This window comes from Artibeus jamaicensis, unplaced genomic scaffold (genome assembly GCF_021234435.1).
Source record: "Artibeus jamaicensis isolate MK-2021 breed Jamaican fruit bat unplaced genomic scaffold, CSHL_Jam_final contig_924, whole genome shotgun sequence".
In the NCBI taxonomy this organism is placed as follows: domain Eukaryota; kingdom Metazoa; phylum Chordata; class Mammalia; order Chiroptera; family Phyllostomidae; genus Artibeus; species Artibeus jamaicensis.
Genome location: NW_026522015.1, coordinates 321,259 through 341,399, shown reverse-complemented (window position 1 = coordinate 341,399; position 20,141 = coordinate 321,259). Strand labels below are relative to the sequence as shown.

The 20,141-nt window shown below is 41.2% G+C and overlaps 1 protein-coding gene across 1 annotated transcript; it reads left to right on the top strand.

Annotated features, from left to right (window-relative positions):
- Positions 1–415: 415 nt before the first annotated feature.
- LOC119062775 (RNA polymerase I-specific transcription initiation factor RRN3-like) lies at positions 416–7,644 on the top strand. The gene is given in 4 exon segments (XM_037163845.2): positions 416–544; positions 4,538–5,051; positions 5,054–5,736; positions 5,738–7,644. Coding segments are annotated over 4 exon segments (2,118 nt in total). The 3' UTR covers positions 6,530–7,644.
- The last annotated feature ends 12,497 nt before the right edge of the window (positions 7,645–20,141 follow it).

The following is a 20,141-nucleotide window of genomic DNA, read 5'->3' as shown; positions in this document are numbered from 1 at the left end:
ATATTCTTTTAGTTTTTTTTTTTTTTCATCTGGAAAACTCCTTATTTCACCTTTCATTGTAAATGAAAGACTTACTGGGTAGAGTAGTCTTGGTTGCAGGCCTTTGCTTTTCATTATTTGGAATTCATCTCAGTAGAATATAGTGTTTACCATTGTCTTCTCTTTCCAGATCTGACCCTGGTGATATCAGATGGTGTCCCAGCCTGTCCCTAGGCAGCCTGTTTGAGACTACCAGCAATCCACAGTCTGTGGATATCTTTCTCAGTTGTTAATCTAGTCAATCTGTAATCAGCCCTCATACTTAAGCACCACAGGGTAGGGCCGAGTAATTCCTGTGGGCAGGGCTATTGCTTCTCCTCAGGCTGAGGCTACTTGGAGGGGAGTGTACTGCTTTGAGCAAGATGGCAACTGTAGTATGGGGGATGACTCAGCACAGGGATCCCTGGAGGCTACTCCCTCAGTTCTGTCCCCAAAACCATCCCCACACCCACACTTTCTTCAAGTGTCTATAGTCCACTCTGTCCCCACTTTGCTGGAGCCCAGGGTAAGTGGCTGTAAATGAAATTCTGTGCATTGCCCCTCAAGAGGTTCCATGTATCTTCAGCTGTCTCTCCCTAGCAGACATAAGCCCTGCTGCTTTTCACAGCTGGGTGTTACATGGATTCCTTTCTGGCTCTGGTGCTGTAGGCATGGGGAGCCCAGCTTGGGGTTTAGAGCCCACACTTTTCAGGGGGAATCCCTCAGCTGCTGAGATTTTTCTCTGGAACTTCAGCTGCCACCTGTGGTAGCCCAGCCAGGCCTGCTGTGCCTCCTGTGCACTCTGTACTAGTCATGTTGCAGTAAAGTGGTTTCTTACATCTGTCCATGGTCATAAGGTTTCTCTCCAGCTATTTTTCATTTGGGAATTCCTGATTAGTTGTAATTCCAGATTGGTCCTGGGAGGAGGTTAGTGTAGCTTCCACTTATTCTTCTACCACCTTGGATCCTCTTTTATTTATTCATCTTCTTAAAGCAGGCCTTTTAACATTTCTTGCAATACTGGCTTGGTGGTAACAGACTCCTCTAGGGGTTTTGTTGTTGTTGTATGGGAAGCTATTTATTTCTCCTTCAATTTTAAATGATATCCTTGCTTGATACAGTAGTTTTAGTTGTAGGTCCTTGCTTTTCCTTTCTTTTTTAAAAGATTTTATTTATTTATCTTTAGAGGGGAAGGGAAGGAGAAAGAGAGAGAAATATCAATGTATGGTTGCGTCTCATGCATCCCCTGCTGGGAACTGGCCTGCAACCCCAGCATGCACCCTGACTGGGAGTTAAACCGCAATACTCCGGTTCACAGGCCTGTGCTCAATCCATTGAACTACACCATCCACGGCAGTCCTTCTTTTCATCACTTTGAATATTTCATGCCAATTTCTTTTGGCCTGAAGTGTTGCTGTTGAGAAATCAGCTGTCAGTCTTATGGGAACTTTTTTTGCAGGTAACTAATTGCTGTTCTCTTGCTGCTTTTAAGATTCTTTTTGTCTTCAGCCTTTGACATTTAATTATGGAGTGTCTCTGTGTGGGTCTGTTTGGGTTCATCTTTATTGGGACTATTCTTTCTGAACACTTGTGACTTTTTCCTTCACAAGGTTTGGGAAATGTTCAGCCATTATTTCTTCAAACAGGTTCTGTATTTTTTGCTCACCTTCTTCATGTGGTACTTCTATGTTGTAGATGTTCTTATCCTTATGTTGTCCTAGATGTCCCTGGGACTTTCCTCAGTTTTTTAAACTTTCTTTTCTTTTTGATGCTCTGCTTGGGTGCTTACTCTTATCTTTCTTGTCCTCTAAATCATCTGCTACTCTGCTTCATCTGGCCTGCTGTTGATTACTTCTAGTATTTTCTTCATTTCAGATACTATAGTCTTCATTTCTGATTGGTTCTTTTTTTATGGTTTCTATGTCTTTTTAAATGCTTACTATCAAGTTTTCACTGCAGTCATTCATTTCCTCTAAGGTCCCTGAACATCCTTATAACCATTATTTTAAACTCTGCAGCTGATATTTTGGTTGCTTCCATTTAATTTTTTCCAGGGCATTCTCTTGTTCTTTCTTTTGAGGCCTATTTCTCTTCCTTCCCATGTTGTCTCTATATTGTATCTGCTATGACTTCCAACTTATTATGATGGCTTTGTGATGCAGGTGTCTTGTTTGACTTGGTGGCATAATCTTCCAGATCACCTGAGCTTGGTGCTCCAGGAATATTGTTTTCTAGGTTATGTGTAACCTCCTGTTGTAGTTGTGTTAAGTGCTGTTGGCCCTTTTGTGGGTGGAGTTCACCCTTCAGGCTAGCTGACTATAAGGATAAACCTCAGTACCCATGTATGTGCAGAGGCTGCCCCTCAAGGCAGAGTTGTTCCCAGCAGGGTCTAATATCTTCAGGGATCCCCCTTTGGGTGTGCAACTTGTGTAGCTAGTTGGGTTAAGCTCTGATGTGGTCTGGAGCCTGGTACTGTTTGTGTTGGTTCTGGGTCCACATGGATGGGGTTCAGCCACAGTGAGTAGCATGATGGCTCCAGAAAGGTAGCATCCTTGGTGTCTGGAGCTACCACACTATTTACTGTTTGTTGTTGTGTCTACTGGGCCTGAATGTGCATGGGAGGGGCCAACCTGTATACAAGGCTCTGATTCCTCTAGCTTAGAGCTTCGGCAGATCTGTAAAAGATTCAATGCTCCCTGAGGTCTGCCTCTACCCATCAGCTACTTTGCCTCCCTCTTTTTGTCTGGTCTTCCTCCAGAGCCTTGCAAAGACTGTAATAGGCCCAGGCTGGCCAAACCCACAGACCTCACAAGTTAGGAGCTTGGTATGGTGGGGAGATTGGTTGAGAGGATGGGGCTAGTGGTTCCCCTACTTGGGCTCTCAATGGGGGGAAAGTGGCTCCTACTTCAGAACCAAAGCACTCAGTCTCTGCCATAGTCTCCCCCAGGAATAGCACATTGAAAGTTCAGGTTGGGTACAGCCAGCCGTCCTCTCTGCAGGAGCAACTTTGGCACGGCAAAGCCCCTGGGGCTTGGAGGAGACAGATCAAGAGTCTCGGGGTGGGGAGGTGGTGCCAGTTGAGCCTGCAGTTGGAAGCCAAGCACTTGGTTTTGGTCCCCAACAGTAGCTTCTAAGGGAGACAGACTTCAAATGTCCCAGTTCCAAGCAGCCCTCCCTTCCCCCTGCAGAACTGAGCTCAGCTGGGTGGGGCCACTGGGACTTGGGTAAGGGCAGATCCAAATAGTTTCTCGTTGGGGATGCTGCAGACAAACATAGAAGGGGGAAGGACAGTTCTTCCCCTTCCCAGGATAGTGTAGCCTGAGCTTACAGTGGAGGTAGGAGTGCCCACACCACTCCCCACAATCATGCCACACAACGCACCACCCACCTGTCTGATTTGTGAACAGAAGCCTCCATGGGAGACAGCCCTCCAGAAGTACCAGCTCTGCATGGCCCATGTGCATGCTTGATCGCTCTTCCTTCTTTCTTTTTGCCAAGTTTAAATACAAATGAACTATTCACTTAATTTGGACCAAATCTATGGCAGCTACTCTTCATGAGTAGGAAATAGAAAGGAAGATCACATTTTTTCTTTAAATTTTATTCTGTTCCTTTCTGGAGCTATCCACCATCCAAAAAAGACTCAAGAGTACAAATGTCCCTGGACTAAATTATTTGCATGTACTTGTCCAAGGGTTTGATAAATGTCTTTTTCAGAAATCATACTGATTGCCTTATTATAATCTTTATTCAACTGATGCAGGTGGCTTGAAAATGATCATTCTATAGATATGTATTACTAATATATACAATTAAAAATAAAGTGCTGACTATAATGTTGACTTAACCTTCATAATAAAATCTTTAACAATATAGACCCAGTCTTTACCTCTAGATGGTGTATATCAGGGTGTAGTTTAAAGATCTCAGTCTGGCCCTGGCTGATGTAGCTCAGTGGACTGAGTGCAGACTTGTGAACCAAAGGGTTGTTGGTTTGATTCCCAATCAGTGCACATGCCTGGGTTTCGGGCCAGGTCCCCAGTAAGGGACATGTGAGAGGCAACCATACACTGATGTTTCTCTCTCTTCTCCCTCCCCCTCTCTCTAAAAATAAATAAAATCTTTTAAAATATATATTTAAAAATAATTTTTAAAAAACTTAATTTGATTAAATAAGGTCTAAAATGGTTGCATTCTAGTTGTAGTTGTAGCTAATATTTAGCTGTTAAACTTCACAACAACCTTATGAGGTAGGTATTGTCACTGTCCCTGTTTTATACTAGCACTGAGATGATGATGGTGAGAAAAGTCCTCTATTTCTTGGCTGCTATTTAGACTCTGTATAGATTATGGTATGAACATGGTGTGTAGCAGTCTTTCTTAAATTACATGTCTAAGATAAATACTGTAATATCCTTTCACATATTCTAATCTAACCCACACCACATTTAAATGCCTGGTTTGTATTACCTAAGCAATTTTCAAGGATCAACCCAAGATAAATATATCCATCTTCTAGAAAGATAAAGTAGTACAGCTGTCGCGTTTGTCCGGCCCAGTGGCGGCCCCAGTGCTTCACACGCGGTTACCTGGAGGTGCGGCCGCCTCAGCCTCTGTGGTGAAGACGCTGGGTGCCTCTAGGCCTGGGATTTCAGATGTGCTTGAATTAGAGAATGATTTCTTCAACTCTTCCCCAAGAAAAACTGTTCGATTTGGTGGAACTGTGAGAGAAGTCTTGCTGAAGTACAAAAAGGGTGAAACAAATGACTATGAGTTGTTAAAGAATCAGCTGTTGGATCCAGACATAAAGGATGACCAGATCATTAACTGGCTGTTAGAATTCCGTTCCTCTATCATGTACTTGACCAAAGACTTTGAGCAGCTTATCAATATTCTCCTGAGGTTGCAGTGGTTGAATAGAAGTCAGACGGTGGTGGAGGAGTATTTGGCTTTTCTTGGTAATCTCGTATCAGCGCAGACTGTCTTCCTTAGACCATGTCTCAGCATGATTGCTTCCCATTTTGTACCTCCCCGGTGGTCATTAAGGAAGGTGACATAGATGTTTCAGATTCTGATGACGAAGATGATAATCTTCCTGCAAATTTTGACATGTGTCATAGGGCCTTGCAAATAATAGCAAGATATGTCCCATCGACACCATGGTTTCTCATGCCAATACTGGTAGAAAAATTTCCATTTGTTCGAAAATCTGAGAGAACATTGGAATGTTATGTTCATAACTTACTAAGGATTAGTGTGTATTTTCCAACCTTGAGGCATGACATTCTAGAGCTTGTCATTGAAAAGTTACTCAAGTTAGATGTGAGTGCGTCCCGGCAGGATATTGAAGATGCTGAGGAAATAGCAGCTCAAACTGGTAGCGGGACAGATGCCACAGAAGGACTGTTTAATATGGATGAAGATGAAGTTCCTGAACACGAAACAAGGGCTGACCCTGAAAGGCTCAGTCAGATGGTCCATCCTGTCGTGGAACGCCTGGACATCCTGCTGTCTTTACTTTTGTCCCACATTAAGGATGTCTGCTATGTAGATGGTAAGATTGATGTCAACAAAACAAAGGATTTATATCACGATCTCATAATCATCTTTGACAAACTCTTATTGCCCACCCATCCCTCCTGCCACGTACAGTTCTTCATGTTTTACCTCTGCAGCTTTAAGTTGGGATTTGCAGAAGCATTTTTGGAACATCTCTGGAAAAAAATTGCAGGATCCAAATAACCCTGCCATCATCAGGCAAGCTGCTGGAAATTACATTGGAAGCCTTTTGGCAAGAGCTAAATATATTCCTCTTATTACTGTAAAATCATGCCTAGATCTTTTGGTTAATTGGCTGCACATGTACCTTAATAACCAGGATTCGGGAACAAAGGCATTTTGTGATGTTGCTCTTCACGGACCATTCTACTCAGCCTGTCAAGCTGTGTTCTACACTTTTGTTTTTAGACACAAGCAGCTTTTAAGTGGAAACCTGAAGGAAGGTTTGAGGTACCTTCAAAGTCTAAATTTTGAACGGATAGTGATGAGTCAACTAAATCCTCTGAAGATTTGCCTACCCTCGGTAGTTAACTTTTTTGCTGCAATTACAAGTAAATACCAGCTAGTCTTCTGCTACACTATTATTGAGAGGAATAATCGCCAGATGCTACCAATTATTAGAAATACAGCTGGAGGAGACTCAGTGCAAACCTGCACAAACCCACTGGACACCTTTCCCTTCGATCCTTGTGTGCTTAAGAGGTCAAAGAAGTTTATTGATTCTATTTATCAGATATGGGAAGACATGAGTGCAGAAGAGCTTCAGGAGTTTAAGAAACCCATTAAAAAGGAGGTGGTAGAAGATGAAGATGATGACTTTTTGAAAGGCGAAGTTGGGATCACACCAAACTCCTTTGACACGCATTTCCGAAGTCCTTCAAGTAGTGTGGGCTCCCCGCCAGTGTTGGACTTGCCAGACCATTTGCCTCTGGTGGCAAGGATTTGTGATTGAGACAAACATCCCTCCCCATCCTGCCCTTCAGTACCAGGGTGCACACTCTTGGAGCTTCACATCAGACAAGAGCAAGGACCTGTCTCAGGCAGCTTACCTTCATGTTAGACTTACTCTGGTGTCTGAATAGACATGTGTTTATTTCTTTTTGTTCCCGTACAGACAAAAGGAAAAGACTGAATATCATGTGCAATATTTTACAATAGAACTGATGACAAATGTTGAAGGCTTAACTTAAGGTATACATTATTTATCTGTTACAGCTTCTTGATGTAATTATTGTGAAATTTCTGTTATCAGCAACAGCCTGTTTTAACAGATTGGTTCTTTAACATAGGTTTTAGTCACAGCCACAAGTATAGGACTTTGCTGATGGGTGAAAATCCTCTAGGACACTATTAAGGTTTTTAGAATGAGTTTATTTTGAGTACATTGTTTTGGGTGCCCTGTGCTGTAACTGTATTTGTATGCTGGGGTTTAGTGGGGTACAGAGGAGACAGGACGAAAGTGGGGAGATGGGCAGAGCTGGTCCCAGGTGCTGAAAGTTAGCGCTCTCCAGGGACATTGGAGACCATGAAGGGCCTGGAGGGAAGAGAGGTTTAGGGAAACAGACAGATCATATGCTGGTGAGTGTAAAGGTGGATTTAAAAGAAAAATGGAGTTCGGGTAGAAGTAATTCCCATTGACCGAAAGTGGGGTTGGACTTTCATAAAATACAAGCACAGAGCATTTTACCCTGAAACTCCCAAGGATGCTGTTAGAACTGAAACTGCTTGTTTGTAGTGAAATACTAACTTTTTTAAAAACTTTTTTTTTATCAGAATTAGTAGACCATCTCTTATCTTGAAAATTTCTTTGGGAGGGTGGGGTACATTTCAGGTCATTTGGTGGGATGGTTTTGCTAGCATCAAAAGCCAAGGTTACAGCTACATTCTTTGTCCACCGGCTATTTGTATCATGGATTCAGCTCAGTGAAACCCTGTGTCTAGGTTCTTTTTGAATTTTTATAACTAAACACAGAGAGTTGTCGAAACCTTACTTTATAACAAATTTGTGCACACATTGCTAGAGTCGTTTTAAAGTTCATGCATATTTTAGCTTCATTTATTTGTATACTATTTTGTTACTCATGAGAATGGACATCTTTAAACATATTTATTTTCTACCCCTTTTCCTGTATTTTATTTAAGGACAAGTAATATTTTCTTGATGAGAAATATTTTGTAATGAAATACTTTCCTAGGGCTTTGTATGCTCTTGTATAAATGTATTGAAGGCAGTGTAAAGTTTGAATTTCAGTCTGTAAATATGTTTTTGGAAAATATGAATTTTTATTGCTTTAAAAAAAAGAAAAAGTAGTTAAAATTACTCTTCATAGCACTCTTTCTTATAGTATACACTACCACTGACAATTTTGGTAAGCGACAAAGTAACAGCAATCCAAAAGTACAATTATCTGAGAAGAAAGGAAAGCTGTGTCATCTTATGTTAATTGTATTACTTTGTATTCCCAACAGACACTGCTTCAAAATAGTCTTTAATGTAGCATTGCAATTAAATTACCTATCAAAATGGTTTTAAAAGAACTGTGAATGCAATTAAAACTAACCCATATCTGACCAAACAGAGCAATATTAAAAGAGAAGAAACAAGTCACTGAGTGTTCTATGCCAAGATCGACAGTCCTTGGTAGTCAGTATAGAAATCTCACCAAAGAAATTATCTTATCTTTCATTATGTTTTGTACAATTGGACCACATTTTTTAAAATAAATGTTTTAGAGTGACAAACAGTCACTCTAGTTGGGGTTTGTGGCAACATATATGAACAAACTAAAGAATTCTTAATCAGAAGTTTCTCAAATTGAAAAAGTTAAAACTAGTATAACACTTCTCTCTGCCTTTCAGATTTATTTAAAAAACAAGTTTTTAATAAAACTAGTAGGATTAAGAGCCATTTAAATTCACAGTTCTTTTCTGTCTCTTAGTTATTGAAGCCATGTTCTTGTAAATTACCAGTTCTCTTATTTTGCTTATTATGATGAACACACTTGGTATCAGGATACGGTTAATCCATACACATCTAAACATGCCTTCAGGTATCTATTTCCAATCTGAATCATGGGAAAAGTGCCAAATGCTGACACTCAAGCACTGTAGAAGTGATGGAACCTTAGACTGTAAGTATGTAATGCAAATATTTGCTTATATATGTTATGCATATGGAGTATAACAAGGAAATACATGCTTCAAGGTTTTGATGAAGTTCAGATAGTACAGAATTTTAATATAAGCTTTGTCAACCAATTGTCATTGGCCATCAATTCAGTATCAACAGGATTTGGGGTGCAATAAAAAAGGAAACTTTATTCAGTGCAAACAGCTCAATTGTGATACAGCACAGCTGTGAAAACTGCAAGGCTGTGGATTACTTCAGTAGTGTTACAGCTCAATTATGAGGCAGCATGGCTGTGAGGCGGCCCTGGGGCAAGGCCCATCTCCAGCTAGACAGGTCTTCTTTGCTCTGGTATGATCCACTTTGGCTTGACTCTGCTCAGGTGAAACATCTTTAGTGTTTCAGCCCCAGATCCAGTCAAACAGTATTCAGTTTTCAGTGAAATGGGAAAGTGCACTCCCTGAGCCAGGGGCACTGACTTATATAGGCAGAAGTCCCCAGCCCTGGTCCCAGATAGGTCTGTTCTCACACAAATGAGGACTCTAAATTCTCAGAATTTGATTGGTCCAAAAGGCACTGTCCTGATTGGGCTGAGCCAGATGGCAGGAACCCAGTACAGGAAAGCACTTCAACCAGGAAGCAGGCAGCTTAGTGCAGGCTGCTTCCTGAAGTATGGTTTGCATGAGAGGCCCTTGAGTATAAATCAACGCTAGATTGTTATTTTTGTTTTGTTTTTTATTTCAGCACAGTTAGCACTGGGAGCCTGTGGGGGCAACTTTGCCAGCAATTCCCCCCGTCCACCATGAATAAAAATAATACAGCCAAGACATGATATGCTTGGGGAGGAGAAGTGGGCAATCTCTCAGAGGAGAAGGACCAAGAACCTCTTCCTCAATGGCTTTTATTAGGTTGTAATACACAGGAATACAGGTAAAGCTCATCAATCAATGTCAGGCAGCAAGGATCAAACAGTATATAACATTTCAAAAAAAAATCTGAGGGCTTAGTCTGAGTCAGTGTCTGTCAGGTAAAGGGGCTGCAAAAACTTTGGGAGACATACTCATTTCCTGCTCGGACCCTTACCACATGAATGAAAGTGCTCTTAGCAAAAGCAGGCTTCATAGGACTCTAGGAATTCTTTCTTATGCCCAGTCTCCCTGGATCTCACTCTAGCCAGCAAGGGGCTGCATCACCTTCCCCATCATAGGTTTTTAGGCTTAAGTGGATTAGAGCCAGGAAGCACTTCTCCCAGAGGACATGGGGACTCGGGCTATGTCAGAATAGCCAGGGGGACGAGGGTCCATCACTCCCTCTTTGCTGCAGCCCCCCAAGTCCTTCCTGGAGGGCCTCTCAAGTGATCGTGTCTGGCTTAGGTTGCCCCCCCTCTGAGGGGTCTTAAGCATCATAGACTAACCAACCAAGCATTGGGGGCAGGGGCTGGCGCAGAAGCAGCATTTGCTCTCAGAGACAAGCTTTGTCCCTTTATTGGCTCCCATTCCTGAGGTCACTCACTCAGCCTTAGCCATTGGGGGCAGTTACAAGTCCTGAAACCAGGCAGAGTGGTTCCCAACAGGAGCCCTTCCAAATAGGTATCTTCTTTCTCAGGGTTCAAAGCTTATGACACTGTCATTTTCTGAGCACAAGTAAGTGGCTATGTCCTGATATGCAGACAGTGTCCCATGTGTCTACTATAGTGTGTGGAAAACAATGTTATATCCATCATCACAAGCTTAATAAACAGCTTAAAAAATGAGAGCTCAACTGCAACTCTCTTTAAAAGTTTCACAACCAAAGAGTTACTTTTTGTAAAAGTACCTGGAATGCATTGCAATCATTTGAAAACATCTGCAAAAGTCATGATTACAACTTTAAAACATGTGCATAGAACTATTATATGTACTTCTTTAAGAAGCATGAGAGAAAAATGAAAGAAAATAGTCATTGGGCAATAACTGAAATAATGTAGCCTTTTTTAATCTAATTTTATGTACTCCCAACTCAATTGTCATATGCTCCCGAAGAATATTTCGCAGTTGTAGAATTGTGCACTTGAAACTAGTATAATTTTGTTAACCAGTCTCACCACCAATAAATTCACTAAAAAGGAAAAAACCTAAAAATTAAAAATATTGACATTTAAAACAATATCTCATAACCTCTGTCACTCTGTTAGATGCATTATAGGTCCTTAATAAATATTTTTCTTAAATTAGGAATGATCTGCTTTATGCCCTTCTGGGAAATTGGCAAAATGAAAATACTGGTGGTAGAATGGTGGCTGGGGTTGTTTCTTTCGTGTGAGCAAGACTCTTTCCAGACAATAAAAACTGCACAGTTTGCAAAGCTTGTCATTTCATTGCACCCAGCGCCTGAGGTAAACATTGTTCACACTGTTTGCATGTCTTGTATGTTGACAGGGATCAAATACAACCCTCTGGGCACAGAAGAAAGATTTCTTTTGTTTGAAGCGTGAGCTTTTTCTTTGTCCTACCTCTTTCTGACCAGTATCTGTTCATTCTAAAAACATATTTCTCATCACTGCCTCCTAGCTTGGGATCTTCCTTATTTTGTCAGATTGAGGCTTTTTATTGAGCTGCCTTTTGCCTAAATCCTTAAAGACACACCTTATTTTACTCAGTTTATGGATAGGGAACTCTGTACCTTCAATGAACAATAACTACAGTAATACATTTGTGTACAACACTTATTTGTAATTGGTACAGCATTTATATACTTTCCAAAACACCTTTAATATACTTCCTTTTATTCTAACAGCCGTCCTGTGGGTTTGGCAAGGCCTGCATTGTTATCCCAACAAGGAACATATGGAAAGAAAGCACTGAAAAATCCAAAGGCTTGTCTGACCTCATCCTGTTAAATAAGATGGCTGGAGCCAGTGGATTTTCAGCCCAGGGCTCTTTCCTCTGCTTTCCAAATAATAGTTGGAGGTGGTGAGATCAGATGCAACTCATAGGTTTGATCATGGTGGCAATTTGTATTCTTTCCCAATACTGCACAAAACTTGTATTTCTGTGAGATTTGCTTTTGTATTTCTAACATGGGAGTCCTTCACATCTAAATAATATTTTTAAGTGTCCTTTATATCATCAATCTATTTTTAAAGATTTATTTATTTATTTGTAGAGAGAAAGGAAGGAAGGAAGAAAGAGAGGGAGAGAAATAGCAATGTGTGGTTGCCTCTCGCATGCTCCCAACTGGGGACCTGGCCTATAACCCAGGCATGTGCCCTGACTGGAAATTGAACCAGAGACCCTTTGGTTCACAGGCCAATGCTCAGTCCCCTGAGCTGCGTGAGCCAGGTCTGTGTCATCAATCTTAATTTGAATGACATTTCAGTATATTGAAGAATTTGACCTGTGAAGGTTCTGTGATGATCTAGATAAAAAAATAATATAGTGAGTGACATCCTCTACACTATGGAAGTACACAAATGGATCAACATAGTGTTGCCCAGTTTGTACCCAGTTTTTCCAAACTCCCTGGTCATAGTCCATAGGAGGCAACAGGATTTGTGTTTAAGATGAAGGTCTTTGTCAAAACTTGAATGGGAAGGTTTACAGGAACAAGTATAAAGGACACATGGACAAAAACTAACAGGTGGAAATGGGAGGCAGGTGGGGAGCACTGGGGGGGGTGGGCTGGAATGGGAGTAAAAGACAGAAAACTATATTTGAACAATAATTATATTAAAAAAAACTTGAATAGGTTCAAAATGAAGCCTTAGACAAGTCACTTCACATCCCTGAGAGTTTCCTTACTTAAAAAATGCAGAGTTATGAGCACTAAGACTAATGGAGGTTAAAGTGCCTGGACTGTAATAGCTGCTCACTAAATAATAGCTGTTATTTTTATGTCCTGGGAAATTAAAATAGGGAAGTATAAAGAATTAATTTTTACTTCAATGTATTCTTCTGAAATCAAAATGTTGTTTCTCAAATACAATGTCACAGATCTAAGTTATGCAAAACTCTTCCCCTCCAGTTCTTGAACATGCAATCACTTGTTATGACCTCTATACTTTCCTGCATTATCTTTCATTATTCTGTTATATTGTACCATATGGTATATTGCTAAAAACACTAATACTAGTATTATACTTTGGGGATATAAATTGTGTATATAATAATACCCACTCTTGTTTATAGGAAAATAACATTGTAGATCTTAGAGAAAAGTGCTGTTCTTGCACATAAACTAATACATTTCATGTGATTTGCTTCCAAATAATTATAAACAATTTTCAGTGCCCTAGTTTCTGAAATTGATTTTAAAATAAAACAAGTATGAACTTAGAAACCGTAGGCCTTAAATGTTAATTTGTGCCTAAAGAGATACTTTAAGATATTAAGTAAATCATATATCCCTTAGGTTGCAGAAGTTTCTAAATGTGCAGGTGATGCTCTTTGAATTGAAAACAGTTCTGACTTTCTACATTGACAAAGATGCCTTCATAAAGATCTTGATGTCCACATTTGAACTTTTAATTCTTGGACTTCATTGCCAGAATGTGGTGGTGTAGGCAGAGCAGCCCCAGACCCCAGCCCATGGCCCACCCTTGGCTTAGTCCTGGATCTTCAAAGGCCTCAAGCATACTTGGATAAACACTCCAACCTACATGTCCAAGTTCTGTCCATACCCCTGTATTAGTCACTTATCAGAACAACAGCTTTTTGTTTGTTTGCTTTTGTTGTTTTTCCAGCTTTAGTAAGATATATTTGGCATATAACATAGTATAAGTTTAAGGTGTACAAGGAAATGATTTGATATATGTATATGTTGCAAAATAACACAAGATTAACACATCTATCACCTCACAATTTTTCTCTATTGAGATATAAATGATGTATAACATTGTATTTGTTTCAAATATACAGCACAATGATATTTGTATATATAATGAAATTATTATAATAAATCTAGTTAATATCCATCACCACACATACTTACAATTTTTTTTTCTTGTGATGAGGACTTTTTCCCCCTTCTTAGAGAATTCCCTTTAACACTTGTAATACTGGTTTTGTGGTAACAAACTGTTTTAGCTTTTTCTTGTCTAGTAAGCTATTTTTGTCTCCTTGATTCTAATTCATAGCCTTTCTGGGTAGGTTTTTGCTTTCTATCACTTTTAATATTTCATGCCAGTTTCTTCTGGCCTGTAAAATTTTTATTGAGAAAACAGCTGACAGTCTTATGGGAACTCCCTTGCAGGTAACTAACTGCTATTATCATGCTGTTTTTGAGATTCTCTCCTTGTCCTTAATCTTCGACGTTTTAATTATGATGTGTCTTGGTGTGGTCTTCTTTGGATTCATCTTGTTTGGAACTCTCTGTGCTTCCTGGACTGGTGTGTCTATTTCCATCACCAGGTTAGGGACATTTGCAGTTATTATTTCCTTAAATAGATTTTCAATCCCTGTTCTCTTCTCCTTATGGTGGACCACTATGGTGTAAATGTTGGTGCACTTGATACTGTCCAAGAGGTCCCTTAAACTGGACTCGTTTTTGAAAATTCTTTTTTCTTTTTGTTGTTCTGATTGGGTGTTTTCCATGACCTTGCATTCCAAATTATTGATTCAGTCCTCTGCTTCATCTAATCTGCTATTGATTTCCTCTAATATAGTCTTTATTTCTGACTGGTTCTTTTTTATGATTTCTATCTCTTTGTGTAAGTTTTCACTGAGTTCACCTATTCTTCTTCTAAGTTCATTGAGCATCCTTATACCAGTATTTTGAACTCTGTATATGGTAGATTGCTTGCCTCCATTTTATTTAGTTCTTTTTCGGGAGTTTTGTTCTCATCTTTCATCTTTATTCTCTCTAGGACACATTTGTCTCCTCAATTTGGATTCTTCTCTGTGTCTGTCTCTAAGTATTCAGTAGATCTGCTATGTGTCCAAGGCTTGCTTGGCCAAGTGGCCTTATGTAGTAGGTGTCATGTAAAGCCCAGCGTTATAGTCGCCCTGGTCACCTGAAAGCGGGTATGTTTGCCTTCTCGTTGCAGTTGAGCCCTGATTGTTGTTGGCACATCAGTTGTGGCATTGACCCTCAGACTGACTGGCTGTGAGGACTGGCCATAATACAGTAGACAAGTGGGATTCACTTTAGTTGGGCTCTGGTACCTGCTGGGCTCACCCTATGAGAATGTCATTTGTGAAGCTAATTGGTTGGTACTCTGGTGTAGCCTGAAGTGAGTGTTTTGGTTCTGGGGCTTCTTAGAGGGGGCATACTGAGGCTGGCTACCAGCAGTGCTGGGCTTGGGCCACTTGGCAAGAGGCACAGGACACACTGAGGCCAGCCACTACTTGTTTTGGGTGCGTGGACCTTTGAAAGAGTTTAGGAATATCTTCAGCACAAGAAGAGTGGCTGTTCGTGGGACACAGCCACTGAAGGAGGTTCAAGCTGATTCACTGAGTTGGGCAGGGTCTCGGGGAATCACCAGGGTGGATATAGCAGTATTGGCCAGATTCATGTAGAGTCACACTGGGCACCTGCCTATACCTACCAGCTATGTGTGGGTCGGGTTCAGCAACAGATCGATGATACCTGCCAGCACTTCTACTTGGGAGAGTGCTTTACCTCCCACTCCCAGCCTGAAGGCAGTTCAGTTCCTCCCCATATGTCCCTGGTGCTTTTTCAGCTACTGTCCCTTCACTGGAGCTCAGGGCAAGTGTTTGGGAGTGGATCTGTGCCTGGGCTTTTTAAGAGGACACCCTTACAGCAGCCCTTGTCTCATCTGGACAGAGTCCCCACAGTTTTTTAAAGATCTTATTTATTTATATTTAGAGAGAGGGGAAGGGAAGGAGAAAGAAGGAGAAAGAGAGGGATAGAAACATCAATGTGTGGTTGCCTCTCACATGCCCCACACCGGGGACCTGGCCTGCAACCTAGGCATGTGCCCTGACTGGGATTCGAATTAGTGACCCTTTGGTTTGCAGGCCCTGAGGCCCACCCAATCCACTGAGCCATGCCAGCCAGGGTTCCCTGCAGATTTTTATAACCAGATATTGAGGGGAGTTTTCTTCCTGGCATTGGTGCTCCGGACTGGGGAACCCAGGGTGAGGCTGGGACCCCTTACTCCTCAGGGAAGACTTCCACAGCTCAGATATCTCCTGATTCTTAACTGCCACATGTGGGTATAGGACCAGCTCTTTAACATTTCTGCTCCACTTACCAGTCTGAACATGGCTTTTTGATATCTTTAGTTACATGAGTTTTATTCAGCTAGTTTTCAGGTGGTTCTCAGAGGTGGTTTTTCTATAAGTTAGTTGTAATTTTGATGTAGCCCTGGGAGGAGGTGAGCAAAGTTTACCTACTCAGCTATCTTGACCAAAAGAGAACTTTTTAGATCTTTTTAGGCCTCAAGTTCTGCACACAAGGAGAGCAATCCTCTGCTAGGAGAACGATGAGCAGGTCTTTGCAGGTTTTGATGGTCCCGGAAGTGGTACTTAGGGCAGCACGGCCTCTTGGTGAACCAGAGCAGGTTTTTCTAAAGCACAAGGCCCTGGTAGGGTGGTGCTGCAACTGTTTGTGTCCTTTAAAATTCTGACATTTAAAAATATAGGAAGACCAAGTAAAATTAAATCAATGTTTAAAGAAAATATAAACAGAAATAAATGTTAGTATCTATTTACTTAACATCTTTGTTGTTCTTTTTAAAATGTGACATAAAAACAAATAGGAAAGACTATAAGTCAACCAAGCATTCATTTAGATCTCAGAATATTGTTCCTGAAGTCATTTCATTTCTCCACAGTGAATTCATCTTCCTTGTACCTGTCATCTGTTCCCTCTTAAGGCAGATATGAAGGACACATAGCAAGAGTGTTGGCCAGTATCTGTTTTCAGAGCAACAATTTTCTGTCCCTGATGACCCCAATTGCAATGGTGAATTGCACATTGGCCTTGGTTAGTCTGAAAGCCATTCAGTAGAATGGATTTGCATACTCTTAAAGATAGACATTGTAGGAAGAGATGGAGGAGTTGACCACAAGGAATAAGCTTATTATTATTGAGAATGTTCCTCCTTTTTCCAGCTTGATTCTCCAGGCATGAGGGTGGACAGAAGATCTTAGTGATTCATAGCTTCTAGAGAAAAAATCCACTTATAACAACAGCCAAAGTCACATTTTCCTCCAATAGCTTGAGCATTACATTCTTTAGATAGGTGTAGGGATACTGTATTGCTAAGCACTAGGCAAGAAATTGGTTGCATATTTCTGTTTTCCGTTTGACACATGCCCAAGCAGAGCCAGACAAGCACACGGAATTTTGTGGTTATTTGGTGCATGGTGAGGAGAGGCATGAGAGAACAATTGCTATTTTGTATCTGTGACAACTTTCTTCTACTCACTGGTCGGGACATGTATGGAACTGCACATTTTATTATTTATGTATTATCTGTAACTGCACATCCTATTATTATCTGTGGTGGGTAATAATCACCCACCATGAAGCTTCAAGAGGTGTGGCACAGCTGAGCCTGTGGCTGACGTCCAAGAGGAGAAAGGAGCAGCTCTGGTTGGGCACAGGAGGAGGCTAACCCCAGGCCTGGCCGTATGAGCTGTGTGTTTTGGGTTGTGGAACTAGGAGCTGCTGAGGTTCACCTTGGACAAGTCATACTGATATCTGTTTTTCACAATTGCTTCTTTAACCATCACCCTATCTGTGTCTTATGACAACTATCATTTAATTAGTTTTCTCCTTTCCTATACAGAAAAGAGATAAGATTGGTGTGGCCAAATGCAAATTTCAAGTTCTGCACTTATATAACTGTATCAGTGATGAATTTAGCAGCTTAATACTAGAAACATTATCTCTTAATACAGATGAACTGAGTGTTCTGTCTCTGGGTCTCTCAAAAGGCTGCAGTTGGGGAGCCATCCTGGACCAGAGTCTCTTCCATGCTCACTTAGATGGCTGGGGCAGGACTCGGCTCCTCCTGGGCCACTGGACGGAGGGCCTCTTTCCTCACAGGCCATTGGCCAGAGGCCTCTCTCAGTTCCTTGACATGTAGGCCACTCCATAAGGTAGCTCACAACACAGCAGCTGGCTTTCCTCTGGGCAAGCAAGCAGAAGAGCGAGACTGCAAGACAGAAGAAGCCAGAGTCTTTTTTCTCTGTTTCTTTTTAAAGCCAGTCTTTTTGGGACAGTATCAGAAGTGACGTCCCAGTACTCTTGCCATATTATATTCATTAGAAGTGAGTCACTAGCTTTGGTCTACACTCAAGGGGAAGGTCAGTGAAGGAATACTAGGAGGAGGGGATCTCTGGGAGCCATCTTGGAAGCTGCCCACCATAACAATTATGCCTTTTGACAATATTTGGTTATAATAATATCCTTTCAAATAGAAGGGTTTTAAAAATTACTGACTTTACTATATCCCTGTCAGAAACCCAATGCATGTTGCCCACCTATGGAATATTATATTAAGACAATGATGACACTGATGTAAGCCACTCTGGTAGCAAACAACCTCGTTACTACAGAATATTTTTAGTGATCCACTCTTTCTTACCTAGAGTTCTGCTAACTTTCATCTGAGTTTTACCATAGCAGTTGCCACCAGAATCATAAAATGATGCAGCTAACAAACAATTTTTGTTTTTCCCTGGCCCAACTCCTTCCTTCCACAGCATGAAAACACTAAAACAGGAAATGACTTGTTCATGGACACACAGCTGGGTACAGTGTGGCTGAGTCCATGTTAGGTTTTGGTGAACTTAACACTGGTTTTAGGACAGGGCTAATCGCACTACCTCACCTGGGTGGCCTGAGCATGGATGTAGACAAAATCTAGTATCATAAAAAAGCATTTAAACAAGAAGAGAATAGGTAATATAGGGCTACCAAAAGAACAACAACAAAAATACTAGGGTGGAAAATAAGGTGAGAGAAGAAAAAAGTGAAAGACAAAAAGTAGAAAGGGAAAAAAACCAAGAAAGAAACAAATAGGGCTGCAGAAGAAGAGGCAAGGAGAAAGGCTAAAAACATATTCACTGCAGGTGCCACTGGAGGGCTCCATGACTTTCTGATACAGCTGCTTTAATGCAATGACATTCTTAGGCACCCATCAACACACATCACAGTGTGCTGTCATTGAAAGGCAGCAGAGCACAATGGGTGAGACTGTGGATCCTAAAGCTAGAACGTCCAGGTTTGGATCCCAGCCCTGCTACCAGGTTACATGACCTCTGCGAGTTACTTAGTCCCGCTTTTCCTGTTTTCTACAATGGGGATAATACTAGTGCACACTGCATGGGGCTGCCGTGGGATTAAATGAGTTAATCACTGTAAGTGCAAAGAACAGTGCTGGGCATATGGAAAAATGCCCTAGGCTGAGTTTGAAGTTGGAGTGAATCTTGGGATAGAGAACAAGGTGAAGCTCAGGGATGGAATAAGGCTTGGCGTGTCAGTGTGCAGTCAGGTCAGAATGCTGTGTGTATCACCAAGCAAATCAAGCAGATAGTTCTTTTGCCTACTCAGGCATCTTTCTAATCCTTTTCCAGGTCATTCCTCCTCCTCCTCCTCATGGTCTCTTCTTTTCAGATCCTTGTGCAGTAGCTGTTTGGTTGTTCCTGTCACTCATCCTCTCAGGACACTAATCCCCAATATGTAGAGCTGAAATGAAATTGGATAATAATTTTATACTACTATATTACATATATCAAATCAAAATTATTTATTTTTTGGTGCTGTCACTGTAGTGGTGTGTCCTCCAGAGCTTTTCCTCTCGGCTGTCTTTGTTCTTTTTATTGAAGGAATATTCATATGACAAAAACCTCTGATTAAACAATTGCTTTTCAAACTAGAGTTTGCTGAATACCTATTATGTCCTAGCCCCTGTGCAGTGTTTTAAGTTGACCCCTACAATAACTGTGCATTAAGCATTGCTATTCTACCTGTAGAGATAAGGAAAACTCTACCTAGAGAAGCTGTCACTTGCCTGAGATTCCATCATGTCTGCATCCCATCAATAGCAACCACGTGCCTCTGCATGTAGGCAGTCTTCAAGGCTTAGGACTGACCTGGACTCCATGCAGCAGGGCTGGGGTCTGAAGAGTAAGACCCATTCAAAGCAGCAGTTGGAGTTGTTTAAGGAAGGTCTTTATGAGGTTGTAACATTTGGGAACATAAGGCAGTGCTTTAGTGCCCAGGGGACAAACTGTTACACAGAACTAGGGCAAGAACTGAAGAGGATAGAGTGCCATTTTCCCATCTCACAGGTTTGTCATGTGGGTGCCCTGGAAAGGAATGTCATCAGGGAATCTGTCTTGCAGTGGCTGAGTGAAGGGGCACCCTTGTCATGCCAGAGGACAGAGCAGAAGAACATATAGTACAACTCCAGGCAATTACTGGGGTTGGGAATTGTACTGAGGAGAGAATTGAGGGCTCTGAAGTAATTTACACAGTTAGGAAT